Here is a 16,764-nt window from a genome sequence, read left to right as displayed (position 1 = left end):
GGTGTTGCAATGCTATGGCAGAAAAGGGAATATATGGTATTAGATATAAGTTCCAACATGGGAGCAATTTCACTCAAACTCCCTTACAAACTTATACTTATTTATATCACCAAACCCCACTGTCATAAAATGTGAAATCACCACTAGGTTATACAGAAATACCCTTTAATTTTAATCCAACCTCAGGAAATGAAACTAGTAAAACAATAAAATACTTAGCTTAAATTACATCAACATTCATTAAAGGATTAGTGTACTTTTATATAATATGGGACAGAGAAAATACTAAAAAGCCCACAGCTAGTTGGGACCAGTTAAATAAAGCAATACTTCTAAGAAACAAAACAAAAAAATAAATAAAGAAAGAAAATGAACCAATTAAACCCAACAGAGCAGATACAAGAAAGAGCCAAATAAAGCCTGCTCTCCAGAAAAAAACTATGTATTTATGTAAAAATTATGTAATTACTATTGTTATTGTAAAAATAAAGAAAAATAAACCAAAATATTGTCAAAATATAATCTAACCAATTTAAAAAAATAGAAACGAAAAACACGACCAAAGAAAATGTTGAATACTTGTAATCCTGAAAAAACTGAAAAAAACAAATAATGCATCTGGGGATGAAATTAAACTAACCAAAACCACACACAAAAGAATATATATATATATATATATATATATATATATATATATATATATATATATATATATATATATATATATATATATATATAAACAAAACCAACAGACTTAACAAAAACAACAATCTAACGATCGCTAAAATGATATTAATATAAAAGTTTAACAGCTGGATCAAACAGCTTCACCAAGGAGGAAAATAGCAAAAACAGCAGCACCACAGAAACAGGAGCAGCTAAAGGGACCTTAGCATCCTTCAAACGATACTTGGTCTGTCCACGTTTAAAACAAATACAACAATTCTCTCATTAACCTCTACAAATACTATAATATAAATAATAATAATAAATAAGTCATACCAGTGCTAGGAAGCCGAACTCTCCTAGCAGAACAGGAATAGTGGGCTAAAAAAATAATTAAATATAATTAATTAAAAATAAATCCACACACAAATACAAAAATGTAACACCACTCATGGTGCCACCTGAATTTGTTAAAGCACGCAAATCTTCACAATTGTGCCTCACTTCACCACGCCAAACCATGCAAAACCATCTCATCATCAATCCTTACCATAAATAATTAATAAGAATTAGTAAAAAAACAACATCTGCCACAATATGGAGTATGGCAGTAACAAAGGAAAACACAAAGCACCACTGACACTCGAACCTAAGGACGGTTTCGCCACCAGCATAAACATAAAAATAAAACAACAAAAACCCAGGACCTGGCAACCACCAATCATATGTCTGTTCTGCAGTAGTAGTCATGAGTTGGCATCATGTTCAACATATAATAACCAGTGCAAAAAACAGTCAGAAATGCTCAGGTTTCTCTCCAGGTAAGTGAGCACAGTGGCGCCATCAGCTCTCAAACCTACTCGGACTGCACTCCATCCATCATTCCTGTGAAGGTATAATGTTTTAAAAGAGCTCAAGTCATCCACACGTCTTCCTAGATCACAGTAGCTCTGCAACATTTTGCACAGAGAACCTCATGAAAAAGCTTAACATGACAAAAAGAAAAACAACATTCTGCTTAGAACAATGAGTCAAGAAAATTATGCATAATGTTATGTACAATGACTTGCGAGAGGTCTTCACACAAAAGAACATGCCTGTGGACACACAACATACCCAGCTCAAGTCAACTGTCCAAATGGCCTGACTTAAAGCAAATCAAGATTCCTCAGATCAAAGCCAGTGTGGAGTTGTTGATAGAAAGCACCACACCTGAAGCCATAGAACCCTGAGAAGTAATCAGCAATGTAAATGCTCCACAAGCTGTAATAGCCCAACTGTGATGGGTTATAAATAGACCAGTGAAGGACAGTAACAGCGCTGACAAGAGTGGCTGCCCTTGTGTTTCTGTAAACAAAATTTCATTGGAAGAACTGTTGATTCAACAATATAATCATGATTTCCCTGAGAACTCCTCTGTAGACCAATTAGAAATGTTAGTTAAATATAGAAGATTCTTAAAGATTGCAGAGACATCAGTGAAGCTACAGAATGGCCATTATAGTCTTCACCTACCTTTCAGAAGGGAAATGCCAACTATGCCTATCAATTGTCAGATTGCAGAGCATCTTCTGAGCCTAAGGACAAGGTTCTTGAGATATAAAATGGTCAGGTCTGAATACACTGAATACCTTACAGAAGTGATCAGTAAAGGACATGCTAAAATAGATAAAATAAACATCAGCTTAAAGGATAGGATAGTGAAGTCTGGTACATTGCACATTGTGTGCACCATCCCAAAAAAAGGAGCCATTAGAGTTTTTTTTTTATTGTGGAGCAACATTGACAAGCACACTTTTTGGAGTAATCACAAGGTTTCATTTGAAGCTTATAGCAGAGATGGCAGATATAAAAAACATGTTCCATATAGTTGTCACTTAGACTTTAATGTAATTCTTATGGTGGCCTGAAGGAGATATTAGTGTTTCTCCTGTTGAACACAAATTGCTGGTACATTTTGTGTCATCTCCTAACTATACAAATTTTGCATTGAGGCAAACTGCCAAAGACCACAGATGCACTTTCAGGCCAGAGGTTGCAAATGCAGTGGAGAACAACTTTTATTGATGACTTTCTTCGATCTTTGGTGTAACAGGTAGAGGCTGTCACTCTCCCTGAGTCAGGGATTTTTGGGGTTAGGTGGCCACCGTAGTGCTGGGAGCAGCCTCCTGCCCTCCCCTCTGTGTTTAGGCTGCTGCAGGTAATTTAGCTCCAGGTGTATATAGGCTCAGTTAGCGTGCTATATATTTGCAGGACTTGCTTCTGGGTTGCTGTTGAAGGTATGTGTCTGTCGTTTCAGTGCTTTCTTTTTTTTAAAGGTAAATATAACGCTCAGTAACGCTAATGCATTGTGCGTAGGGGTTTCTGCCAGAAAATGGGCATCTCTCTCTCGCTCCCCCTCCCTTCCCGGATTCTCCACGCTGTTAGCTGCTAGCTGCTAGCACCAGTACCCTTGCAAACACCAAATTTAGGTAGTTTTTACGTGGATGTGAGCTGTGTTCGCTATAAGGTAGGCTTGTGAAGCTTCCTAATACTTATTTGCATTGGGTTTTAACCTTTATTATGAGAGGGTAACCGCAAACTCATCTTATTTAGGTGTGTAGTTTGGCGTGCCTGAGAACAGGTGGGTTTGGAGCTGGCGTTAGGGAGGTAAGGTAGGGAGTTCCTTTCTTTTTTCCCCTAGCATTAAGTGCATTTCAGCATTGTTTAATGGGGATTGTGGGGTTTTCCTGTGGATTTGTGCATGAAACGAGCCTATTACTTCAGATACCTGAAGCAGGGTGACTAAAGCAAGTACTAATATTAATTACAGCTTAAGGTGGGTTGGAGTTAAGGGCTCTTTTTTAATGAATACTTTATTCTTATTTAAATAAATTTGTACTTTTTGGGTGTTCCATTGAAGTGCCCCATTGACTGTCTAGGTGGCATTGAGCACACTTTCTTCCGTAGCATCTGCTGCTGTTTTGCCTAGGCTGGTGTTTGGCCTATGCTGTTTTTCCTATACTGTGTATTTAATCTGATTTGAGATTTTATAACTGATTTATAACTGATTTTATAACTGATGACTAATTCTGCATCTAGTCTGTGGGGTTGAATTATTAATTTTGTTTCTCTTTTCTTTATTTTTGTTTGGGTTTTATTAATTGTTGTTTTGATCCTGATATTTTAATTGTTTATTATTTTGTTTAATACTGTGATATTGGATCAACCCTGCTTGTAGCCTGGGTTTTGGTGTAGAATTATTTGTTTTATTATTATTGACACTGGCTAGGGTCAACTGGTACAACCTGTGATATAAATTGTGTTATTAATCATCTGTCTATTTTACTCTTACATAACTTCAGCACACGTGGTACTCCTTTGAGCTGACTGGTTATCCTCTTGGGAGATTCCTTTTTTTCTTCACTTCTCTTACACTGGGGTTGCTGTGATGGACTCACCTTTATTTGAGGTTTTGTAGTGTGTGTAATTTGTGTATTCTCTACTGTGAACCTAGCCTGAAGGGCCTCTTGGTGCATAATTTAAATTGACAGTTGATGGTAACATTTTTAGAAGAATTTGCCCAGCCAGTAAACCTTTAATTGGGTTTTAATTACTAAAGTAATCATTGAGCATATTTCTTTTATTAAAATTGATTATTAAAGTGTTGATCGTTTTGATATATTTGCCATTTCTAAACTTCTAGTAAAGCAGTTAACTAAACTCCATTCCACCTCTCTTGAATCAATCTCTCTCTCTCAAATGAACCTGTGTGCTGTAAAACATATCAAGTAGTTTTATTTTCAAAACTGCATATGTACAGGACATACAGAGAATTGAAATTACGTTACTCTCCTTCCCAATTTTACAGCAAGTACAGATAATATATATAATAAAAGAAGGAATGGGAGACACTATGTGTACAATACAGCAGGGACACAAATAGACATACATGAGACAAAACAAGGTGCAGTACTGGTGGGGGTGAAATAGATATATAAATATAAGTAAAAGGAAATAAGATATATAATCTAAAAGAGTGGGAGGCACTATATGTACCATACAACAAGACACAATAAATATACGTAAGACGGAAGACAATAGTGCAATATTGATGGTGATTGAGATGGAATGACAGTATAAATAGAACCTGTATAACAGTAGTGCAAATATGGTATAAGGCTGGTAAAGTGAATGAGTGCGTAAAGTACTTAAAGTTTACAGTTTATGGGGAATTAAAGTGTGAATTGACAGTGCAAGTATATCAGTAGTGCAGGTATTGGGTGTGTAGTGCAAGTCTGTTTGGAAGGGTCCAGTACTTTGTGTATTGTAGTGCAGAGTTTCAGTACTGTATTAGTGGGGGGTCAGGATGCTGAGTGAGTGTGTGCTGGGGGCAGGATTGGGATGGGGGGTAGAGCAGGAAGAGAATTAATCATTCTCACAGCCTGATGAATGGGGCTGTCTCGCAGTCTGCTGGTCCTCGCCCCGAGACTCCTCAGTCTCCTACCTGATGGCAGCAGGCTGAAGAATCTGTGTAGTGGGTGAGAGGGATCTCCTGCCAGACGGAGGGCTTTCCGTGTGAGGCGGGAGCTGTACAAGTCCTGAAGGGAGGGGAGAGAGGTGCCAACATTCTTCTCAGCTGCTCTCACGATGCGCTGGAGGGTCCTGCGGCAGGATGTTGTGCAGGCCCCGTACCACACGGTGAAACAGCTTGTCAGGATGCTCTCGATGGCACCTCTGTAGAAGGTGGTCATGATGGGGATGGGGGCTCCAGCTCTTCTCAGCTTGTGGAGAAAGTAGAGACGCTGATTTGCCTTCCTGGCCAGTGATGCTGAGTTGGTGCTCCAGAAGAGGTCCTCTGTGACGTGCACACCCAGGAACTTGGTGCTGCTCACCCTCTCCACAGCAGTTCCATTGATGGACAGAGGTGCTGTGTGTGTGTTCTCCTGAAGTCCACAACAATCTCCTTAGTCTTCTTTGTGTTCAGAGAAAGATTGTTGTGTTTGCACCAGGAGGCCAGGCGGCTCACCTCGCTCCTGTAGTGTGACTCATCGTTGTTGCTGATGAGACCCACCACCGTCGTGTCATCCTCAAACTTGACGAAGAGGTTGGAGGTGTGTGTTGGTGTGCAGTCATGGGTCAGCAGAGTGACCCATCAGCACACATCCTTGGGGAGCCCCTGTGTTCAGTGTGGTGATGCTGGATGTGTTGCTGCCAACCCGCACTGCCTGTGGTCTTCCAGTCAGAAAGTCTAACAGCCAGTTGCACAGTGAAGTGCTCAGCCCCAGAGAGTCCAGTTTGTGTATGAGTAAGTTTGTGTATATGTATGTTAAGTGTTTTTGCTATAAATAAATATAATCAACTGGTAACATTCTAAGGGTCACATTGGCAACAGAACAGAAAGCAAAGGTCTTTGTGAAAGACCTCACTGCTCTTTGAGAAATAGAGAGATTTCATCTCACTAATGGATTAACAACAGTTGTGCAGACCTTTCATCAATATCAGAGGAAGACAGTGCCATAAGAGCCAGTAATGTAAAGAAACTGGATTTGGACAGAGGTCCCAATGGGCGCTTGAATTGTTATGGTGTGTGTAAATCGATGCTTTCAAATTCAAAATCACTGTTTATAGCTGACCCCACACAAGATTTCAAGAAGCTATGATGTAAAACCAAGTGTATTTGGAGCACCTATACAGTCACAATGGCATCACTTTTCTGATGCCAGCGAACACAGATATGGTACTGTAGGCTATTTAAGACTTATCTCTAACAATAACGCTGTGCATGTGGCCTTTGCATGTGCCAAAGCTAGAGTTGCACCTCTTAAGCAAATAACAATCCCACATATGGATCTTACTGCAGCTTTACTTGCTGTAAACATGGACAGAATGTTAAGAAAGGAATTGCAGCTAAAACTTAGTGCCTTAACCATTTGGACTAACAGCCAACCTGTTCTGAAATATACTGGAAATGAAGAGACCAGATTTAGAACTTTTGATGCCAACAGGATCTCAATCATAAGAGAAAACACTGGTCTTTCATAATGGAAATACGTCGGAACAAAGCTGAATTTGGCAGACATGGTGTCAAGATGCATGAGTGGCAAAACATTTGTGAAATGTAAGGAATGGATCCATGGGCCAGTGTTTCTTCGGAGGACAGAAAAGGATTGGCCTCAGTACCCCATGGAGTCATTTAACCTCACAGGCTGATTTTGAGATCTTGAGAAACTGTTGTTGAGAGTATAAATCCTACAAACAAGCTACTCACTTTTCCAGGTGGAGCAAGTTGAAGAGAGCAGTGCCATTGTACTTAAAGGTAAAAAACAAACTGTGAATAAAGGAAAGTGAATCAAAGTCTCCTTGTACACGCAATCACACTAGGAACCAGAGCAAAGTACAAAGAGCTCAAAATGGTCAGTCTATAACACTGAAGGACATTCTGACAGCAGAGAAGGCTATTGTTGTGGTCTGCCAGAAGCACACCTATTCAGCCAAATTGGAGAAACTGAAATTGGCAACCAGTAAAGGTCTGAACAAAAGGATATTGTGACAAGCTCCTGGTATTGTTGGCAAGCTGTTTGCCCATGTCGTCCTGGCATGCCTGCAGACCCTCACCTAGCGCATCTACCCAGAGTCTCAGTGTAGCTTTAGGGCTGGCCATTTAACTGTGGACATGATCTTCTCATTATGCCAGCTGCATAAGAAGGGCCAGGAGCAGCAGATGACACTTTCCATCGATCTGACGATTTGACCTTGTAAGCTGAAGCGGACTCTTCAGTTTGTTGCGGAAGATAGGCTAACCTCCACGCCTGCTTGCAGTGGTCATGTCATTCCATGAGAACATGCAACTTTACAACATCACCCGTATTCGTGCCAAGACCAAAGTCACAAGGGTTTTAATCTGTGAGATGCTTTTTGCTGATGACGCAGCCATAACATCACACACAGAAGATGGTCTGCAGCAGCTTGTAAATCTCTTCTCTCATGCCTGCAAGGAGTTTGGCCTGACCATCAGTCTAAAGAAGACAAATGTTTTGGCACAAGGCACAGAGACCCTGCCAAACATCGCCATTATTGGATACCGCCTGGAAGCTACCTTGGATCCATCTTCCCTAGCTCACTCTCCATTGATGCAGAGGTCATCAGCAGAATTGCCAAGGCAGCAGCAGTTATGGCAAAACAGAACCAGACAGTCTGGAACATTTCCAGCCTCACTGAGAAGACCAATTTGTGCATCTACAAGGCCTGTGTGCTTAGCAGCAAATCGTGGACCACATATGCGAGGCACAGAAGAAAACTAACACAGATGTGCTGGAACGTGCCAACATGGGCAGTATGCAGGCAACACTTTACGAGAGGCATCTCCGTTGGCTCGGCCACATCAGGAGGATGGAAGCAGGCCGCCTACCCAAAGACCTCCTCTATGGTGAGCTGGCAGAAGGCACCAGGACAACAGGGCACCCGAAACTGTGCTTCAAGGGTGTCTGCAAGAAGGACATGAAGCAGTGTGGCCTAGACATTTATTCATGGGAGAGCCAGGCAGATGACTGCCCTGCCTCAAGTCTTGCTGTCAGGAAAGGCACACAATATGCTGAGGAGGTACAAAACAAAACCGCCACTCAAAAGAGAAACAGACAGAAAGAGTGGAAACAACAGCTCCCAAAACCTTCTTCTGTTGTGTGTGCCAGGTGTTTCAGAGACTGCCATTCACTGTACAGCCGAACACTTCTCGAAAGTGTAATTAGTCACAGGAGATGCACCATTGTTGCATGAGACAGAAGGATGCAGATGAATGAAGTAGTCTACCTGGCCTCTGGGGGGGGGGAGGTTGATACCAGCTGAGACTCTTTTACTATGTGGTATTTTGTTTGTTAAGCTAACAAAGGCAATCGATTAAATACTTTTTTATTCTATTCATTTTATTTCATTAAATAAACAAAACATCAGCATCAACTGAACATCTGCTTTGAATGTGCATTGCATATGTTAAGCAACTATCAGCAGTCACTTCAACACTGGATTAGTGCTGGTTCAGGTTTTTAACCAGCAATCTTTGTTTTAACCCATATTTATAATGAATGTTGATTAGTTGATGCAGTCCTGTGTTTTGATAGATAAATATCTTGGTAAAGCTCTGAATATATCTTATTCAGATATTTCTCATTTCAAAATGAATTGACTGACCTGACAATCTGCAGTTTACAGTGTGAACTCTTCAGTCCAGCAGAGAGCAGCTCCACTCCTGAATCCTGCAGGTCATTGTTACTGAGGTCCAGCTCTTTCAGGGAGGAGTTTTCCAGCTTTAAAACTGATCCAAGGTTTTCACATGTCTTTTGTCCAAGGTTACATGAAGCTAATCTACAACATGTGGAAAGCACAACAGATTTTACTTAAAAATACACATAATGACAATTCAATTAAATCCATAACATTAGTGATAAAAAATAAGAAATGTCTGTGAATGAGTATTATATTATTAACAATCCATTTTAGGTTATTAGAACATTTAACAATCTTAAAGTATAAGATTACAGTCAAAACCAGTGTTGTTGCCTCCAACCACTAACTATTCTTAGTACAAAGCTAATACAATAACCATAATCTAGGTAAACAATTAGTGCAAAGACATAAATAAAATGTTACAAAATATTTTTTTGGGGGGGGAACATTTAAGAAATGATTTATTGGTAGTAAGTAATATATAAATCAACATATAAATTTGTCTCATGTCAATCTAATACTTAGGTAGAATAACTCATCTATACAGCTCAAATTAACATTCCCTATTAAGTCTTGTTTTAATTTTTAGTTTATCCTCCTGCACTCCAGTAGGTTCAGGGTCCTACAGTAAAAATTCTGAAGGCAAGTTAGTCAGTACTAATTTCCCCATTTTATGTAGTTTTACTGAAATTTTTACCCATATAAACAAAATTCTTTACTACGTTTTACTGTGTTCTTACCAGTACTGTGATGTGATTTCGGGGCCACACTGGTAAAATGTGTAATTGCATTGAGAATGTATTTACAGTAAACTCAGTTAGTGCAGTAATACGTGCAATGTATTAACAATAAACTCATTCAGAGCAGTAATAAGTGCTATGGCAGGCATGAAGACTATGTGATCCCATTACCCCTCAACCATGATTCTCCACAGCACCCCATGTAGTTGCTTCAGCATACATTACCATTGACAATTAAATTCTGCATTGACCCATTGTAATAGTTAATGTTGAATATTTGATACAGTCCTGGTGTTTTGATAAATAAATATATTGGTAAAGCTCAGTATATATATATATATATATATATATATATATATATATATATATATATATATACACATATATATATATATATATATATATATATATATATATATATATATATATATATATATATATATATATATATACATATATATATCTTCACATTTATCATTTTAAAATAAACCAACTGACCTGACTATCTGCAGTTTACAGTGTGAACTCTTTAGTCCAGCAGAGAGCAGCTCCACTCCTGAATCCTGCAGGTCATTGTTACTGAGGTCCAGTTCTTTCAGGGAGGAGATTTCCAGTTTTAAAACTGATTCCAGATTTACACATGTCTTTATTCCAAGATTACATGAAGCTAATCTACAAAATGAGGAAAGCACAATAGACTTTACTAAAAAACACACATGTTGACTTTTTTAATTATACAGTAAATCCATAACCCGTGAATAGTAACAATAAGAAATAGATGTAAATAAGTATTATTTTATTAACAATCCATTTTAAGTTTATTAGAACATTCAACAATCTTGAAGTGCAATATTACAGCCGAAACCTGTGATTCACAGTGTTCTGGTCTAACCCTCCAACCACAAAATTTTGCTAGTACAATACAATAACCATAATCTTGTCAGGTCTCTAGGATCTCCTCTCACACACCCGAACTCTATTTCCCAAAATCCCACTGGCCATGACGTCACCGTCAGCCGCTCACTCTCACCCAATCGCGTTACGCTCCCCCGTTCAGAGTCACCTGTATTCTAAGAAGTTCCGGTTCATAGTAATTCCATGTTTTGTATATATAGGGTTCGATTAACGTCTGTTCTTCGCGAGGTATTGTCGACTCATGTTGCTTACTGAGCGTTATTACAAACCCTTTTCTGTCTGCCCTTTTGTTATGATCTTTTTGCCTGTATTACGGATTTTGCCTTTTGTCTTTGCCCTTATTGGATTTGTTATATTATCGGACTGTCTCTCTGGCTTTGGATCTTGGACTGTCTCCTGTATTACGATTCCTGCTTCCAGTGTGAGTTTTGTTCAACCTGTTCTCTGGCTGTGGTATTCTGTTTACAACTCTGTAAATAAACCCGCCTTTACCTTTTACTCGGCGTGCGTCTCTCCTACCTGTCTGGCGTTACATAATACCTCGCCTAAAAGACAGATGGCTGAGTTTAAGGATTTACAACAGGCTGTAGATAACCAGAGGAGATTGCTCGGGCAGCATAGCCAGCTGTTCGAGGGTCTCACTCATTCTGTTAGCGCTCTCACCGCCCAGCAAACCGAGCAACACTCCCAGCTAGCCCAGATAACCGCTAGCCTCCAGGGTATCTCTGCTCAGTTAGCCCAGCTGAGCATAGCCACCCCAGCTAGCTTAGCTCCCGCTAGCCAGGCCCCGGCTAGCTTAGCTTATCCAGCCCCGGCAACAGCTGTTTTTTCCGTGAGCAAACCGGATAAATATGACGGCACCCCTGATCTGTGTAGAGGTTTTTTGCTCCAGATGTCGCTATATTTTTCCAACATGCCTTCTACCACCGACAGAGCTCGTGTTTCATTTTTTGTTTCACGTTTAACCGGCAAGGCTTTGGATTGGGCTACTGCTATCTGGCCAGTGGTAGAGAATGGCACCTATGAACAGTTTCTGAACGAATTTCAGATGGTTTTTGATCACCCTCATCAAGGACAATCACAGGGGGAGTTATTGGTTCGTTTACGCCAGGGAAACCGTTCTGTTGCGGATTATGCGCTGGAATTCCGTACGCTAGCGGCGGGTAGTGGATGGAATGAGCCAGCTTTGCGCGTTATGTTCCGTAATGGATTACATCCGGACATTTTAACCGAGTTAGCTTGTAAAGATGACGGTCTTCCCATGAATGACTTGATTTCCCTGGCTATTAGACTGGATCAGCTGAAACGTAACTCGTTTGTTGGTCAAAAGAGCACTCCTACAGCGGCTCACCTGGCTACTCCCCGCGCTTCTGGATTTACTCCCCGCGCTGCTGGATTTACTCCCCGGTTCTCCACATCACCTCGACCTGCTGCCATTTCCTCTGCTCCAGAAGAACCGATGCAAATCGACGCTACTAGGCTATCGAGAGAGGAGCGGCAACGACGCATCCAAGCCGGTTTGTGTTTATATTGCGGTGGAACTGGTCATGTGCTGCGGAATTGTCAGATTCGACCCCCCCGAGTATTAAATAACAATAACACTCCTGGCTTGTCCCGCGGTGGGCTCTCCCATGGTTTCCATGGCAACCCGGACCGTCCATACGAGCCACCTGCTACAGACTCGGGAAAGCGTGTGGAATCCTCTCCACACGCTAAAGGGGTAAGAGGTCTATACTCTGACATGATTTCTAAATCTATCTTCATATCTATTGTTCTGCTCTGCCAGTCTGCTTCTCCTTTTGTGTTTCCAGCACTAATTGACTCCGGTGCCGAGGGTAACTTCATGAACCACCAACTGGCCAGACAACTCCAGATCCCAATAGAACCCCTGGAGAACCCTGTCAAACTGTCTGCTGTGGATGGGAAACCAATTGGACAGGGAACCATTTCCCACACCACCGTTCCTGTCAGAATGAACGTCAGCGCCCTGCACTCTGAGGAGCTCAGGTTTTTTGTCATGATGGACTCTGATTATTTTGTTATTTTGGGTCTTCCGTGGTTGAGAAAACATAATCCATTGATTTCCTGGTCTAATAATGAAATTATGTCCTGGTCTCCATATTGCCATAAACATTGTATTACTGCTCCTAAACTAAAAGTCCAGTCTACCACTGTTGAGAGTCCTGAGCCTGAGTCTCTTGCACATATCCCAGTTGAATACTCTGATCTTGTTGAAGTCTTCAGCAAATCTCGTGCCACACAACTCCCACCACATCGTCCTTACGATTGCGCTATTGATCTCATTGACAATCAAATACCCCCCAAATCTCACATTTATCCCTTGACTCAGACAGAGGAACAAGCTATGGAGGAGTATGTGCAGGAGGCCCTGGCTCAGGGTTTTATTCGTCATTCCACTTCTCCAGTTGCAGCATCATTCTTTTTTGTAAAAAAGAAGGATGGTGGTCTTCGACCTTGTATAGATTACAGACAACTTAATGCAGTTACTAAAACTTACCCGTATCCTCTCCCTCTAGTGCCTGTAGCTTTAGAACAATTACGTGGGGCTTCTGTCTTTACCAAATTAGACCTTCGTAGTGCATATAACTTAGTGAGAGTAAGGGAGGGAGATGAGTGGAAGACTGCTTTTTTCACCACAAAAGGGCACTATGAATACCAAGTTATGCCTTTTGGCCTCAAAAACGCCCCGTCCGTGTTCCAGTCCTTTATAAATGATGTCCTACGTGACATGTTAGGAAAGTTTGTGATTGCATTTTTAGACGACATTCTAATCTACTCATCCGATCTGACCACACACATTCCCCAGGTCCGCGCTGTCCTATCTCGTCTGCTAGAAAATCAACTTTTTATCAAAGCTGAGAAATGTGAATTCCACCTCTCCTCTATCTCTTTTCTGGGATATATCATTAACGCTAAGGGAGTTTCAATGGACAATAATAAAGTCCAGGCAGTGGTAGACTGGCCCATTCCCAAATCAGTAAAGGAACTGCAGAGATTTTTGGGTTTTGCCAACTTCTATAGACGTTTTATACGCAATTATAGCTCAGTAGCAGCACCACTCACTAATTTGTTGCGACATAATACTAAAACTTTAGTCTGGTCTGAACAAGCGCACTACGCTTTTTCCACCCTTAAGGGAAAGTTCACTTCTGCCCCTCTGTTAAAACATCCCGATCCTAAAGAACCATTCATTGTAGAGGTTGATGCCTCCTGTGTGGGAGTGGGGGCTGTACTCTCTCAAAGATTAGGCTCACCCAGTAAAATGCATCCTGTGGCCTATTTTTCTCATAAAATAATTCAGTCATCTCAGAACCCACCACTATTCTAAAACCAGAGGTAATTTTGGCTCCTATCAGGTGGGAGATTTCAGAGGAGATTAGTCAAGCTAATCAAATTACACCTCCTCCCGCACAATGTCCATCTAACAAAACATATGTACCAAATCAGTGTAGAAATAAATTAATCACATGGGCTCACACTTCCCCATCTTCTGGACATCCCGGTGAGACCCGCACCTATCAATTATTGGAGGGTCGATTTTGGTGGGAGAACATGCGTTCAGACATCCATGAGTTTGTATCTTCTTGTACCATTTGCGCTCAATGTAAAATTCCCCGTACTCTACCTGCCGGTAAATTAATACCATTACCAGTTCCAGCTCGACCTTGGTCCCATTTGGCAGTAGACTTTGTTACAGATCTTCCTGATTCCATGGGTAATACAGTCATTATGACTGTCGTTGATCGTTTCTCACGTGGTGTTAGGTTCATTCCCTTCGCTAAATTACCCACTGCTTTTGAAGCCGCTGAAAGCCTGTTTAATCAGGTATTTCGTATTTTTGGTATTCCCGAGGATATAGTGTCTGATCGCGGTCCTCAATTCATATCTCAAGTCTGGTCAGCATTCATGAGTAGGTTGGGTGTCTCTGTCAGTTTGTCTTCCGGTTATCATCCTCAAAGTAATGGTCAGTGTGAAAGGATGAACCAGGAACTAGGGAAATTCTTACGTATATATTGTTCTAACAATGTTCATGATTGGGCCCAATATCTCCCCTGGGCTGAAGTGGCTCAAAATTCTCTTGTCAGCTCTTCCACTAAGTTAACACCCTTTCAGTGTGTCCTAGGTTATCAACCTCCGCTCATGCCATGGTCAGCTGAACCTTCTGATATCCCTGCTGTAGATCAGTGGATGCGCCGTAGCGAGGAGGTGTGGGAGGAGACTCACAGACGTATTGAAGCCGTGTTAGAACAACACAAACAGCAGGCTGATCGTCATCGTCGTGAGGCCCCGCTCTACTCCCCAGGAGATCGCGTTTGGCTATCTACCAGGGATTTCCGGCTCCCCGAAGGCAACAAAAAATTATCAGTTAAGTTTATTGGCCCTTTTAAAATAATCAAAAGAATCAACGAAGTTACATACCGTCTTGAATTACCTTCTAATTATCGTGTCTGTCCTTCTTTCCATGTTTCTTTACTTAAGCCGGTTATCCCTGGTCCGCTGGATGAGACCTCGCATGGGATGCTGCCTCCTCCGCCTGTGCTCATGGATGGTGGACCCGTCTACGCGGTGGAGCGCCTGTTAGACTCCAGAAGGAGGAGGGGAGCCCTGGAGTACCTGGTTGATTGGGAAGGCTACGGACCTGAGGAGAGAAGCTGGGTTACTGCAGCAGACGTCCTTGACCCATTGTTGGTGGAAGAATTCCATCGGTCGCATCCGTCTCGTCCAGCACCACGCCCTCGGGGTCGTCCAAGGAGGAGGTCTCCTGACCCTGGAAGGGGTAGACGCTATAGGTCTGCTGCTACTCGGTCTCTCAGTTCCGTCCGCGGCTCCAGGAGGGGTCGTCCCAGGACCAGGGGTTGTCCCAGGACCAGGGCTCCTGTTCAGGCTATCCCCGCTTCGGGTTCTCGTGTCCGTCGGGCCTCCGGGCGGAGAGGGGCGGTTCCTGTGTGTCGTCCTCGTCCTTCGGTTCTTTCGGACTCCTCGGGGGGAGGTACTGTCAGGTCTCTAGGATCTCCTCTCACACACCCGAACTCTATTTCCCAAAATCCCACTGGCCATGACGTCACCGTCAGCCGCTCACTCTCACCCAATCGCGTTACGCTCCCCCGTTCAGAGTCACCTGTATTCTAAGAAGTTCCGGTTCATAGTAATTCCATGTTTTGTATATATAGGGTTCGATTAACGTCTGTTCTTCGCGAGGTATTGTCGACTCATGTTGCTTACTGAGCGTTATTACAAACCCTTTTCTGTCTGCCCTTTTGTTATGATCTTTTTGCCTGTATTACGGATTTTGCCTTTTGTCTTTGCCCTTATTGGATTTGTTATATTATCGGACTGTCTCTCTGGCTTTGGATCTTGGACTGTCTCCTGTATTACGATTCCTGCTTCCAGTGTGAGTTTTGTTCAACCTGTTCTCTGGCTGTGGTATTCTGTTTACAACTCTGTAAATAAACCCGCCTTTACCTTTTACTCGGCGTGCGTCTCTCCTACCTGTCTGGCGTTACAAATCTAGCTAAACTGGTAGTCATAATAAAACAATAAAATGTAAAAAAAAAACTCAAAACAAAGGTTCTGCACAGTGTGGTTGGGTAAACCTTGGTGAGAAGCTGTGGTGGCTGCTCCAATTCTGAATGAATGGGCAGAGAAATGTGTGGGATTAAATCTGCTGAGGGAGAGTATGTTTCTGAGGTGAAAATGAAACCAATGACGGGTAGCAGGGGAACCGGGTTCACTGATGAACAGGGGGTCGTGAGGGCGAGCACCTTGGGAGTGACAGAAATGGAGGTAGTGCTGGAGAGGTTCGTATGGACTGAAGTCTGAAGATGAAAACTGGAGTACATGTCCCAAATTGGTATGTTTTGCTTTGCTTGATGTTGAAAATTAGGGTGTCAGCGTCCAGAATGGTGACATCAGACAGACAGGGGTGAAGAGAGGGATGGTGAGTGATGGAAGGAGTGGTAAATTCCAATACTCAGAGGAAGTCAAAAAAAAAAGCTAGCAAAAACATAGCTTCTAAGGTTTGAGAAATATTAGGAGAATATTGTCCAGATTGTAGAGTTGATAGACAGCAGAAGAGGATGGAAGAGGTTAGGGGAAGACATTGGTGAGTGGGAGAAGTTGATTAAAAAAGTTGATAGCCGACAGGTAAACTTTGAGGGTGGATGATCAAATGGAGAGATGGGAGCTGGTAAAGGTGAAGAAATTGGCAGTGGTGTGTAGA

The 16,764-nt window shown here is 41.9% G+C and overlaps 1 protein-coding gene across 1 annotated transcript in view; it reads right to left on the bottom strand.

The window, feature by feature from the left end:
- The window catches only part of LOC111188585 (NACHT, LRR and PYD domains-containing protein 12-like), a 52,876-nt gene that overhangs the window by 17,838 nt on the left and 18,274 nt on the right, over positions 1-16,764 (bottom strand). Inside the window, exon 6 of the mRNA XM_049479539.1 lies at positions 8,833-9,006. Coding sequence (XP_049335496.1) covers positions 8,833-9,006 — 174 coding nt within the window. The remainder of the gene's footprint in view (positions 1-8,832; positions 9,007-16,764) is intronic.

This window comes from Astyanax mexicanus, chromosome 1 (assembly GCF_023375975.1).
Source record: "Astyanax mexicanus isolate ESR-SI-001 chromosome 1, AstMex3_surface, whole genome shotgun sequence".
In the NCBI taxonomy this organism is placed as follows: domain Eukaryota; kingdom Metazoa; phylum Chordata; class Actinopteri; order Characiformes; family Acestrorhamphidae; genus Astyanax; species Astyanax mexicanus.
This window is presented reverse-complemented; position numbering and strand designations above follow the sequence as displayed.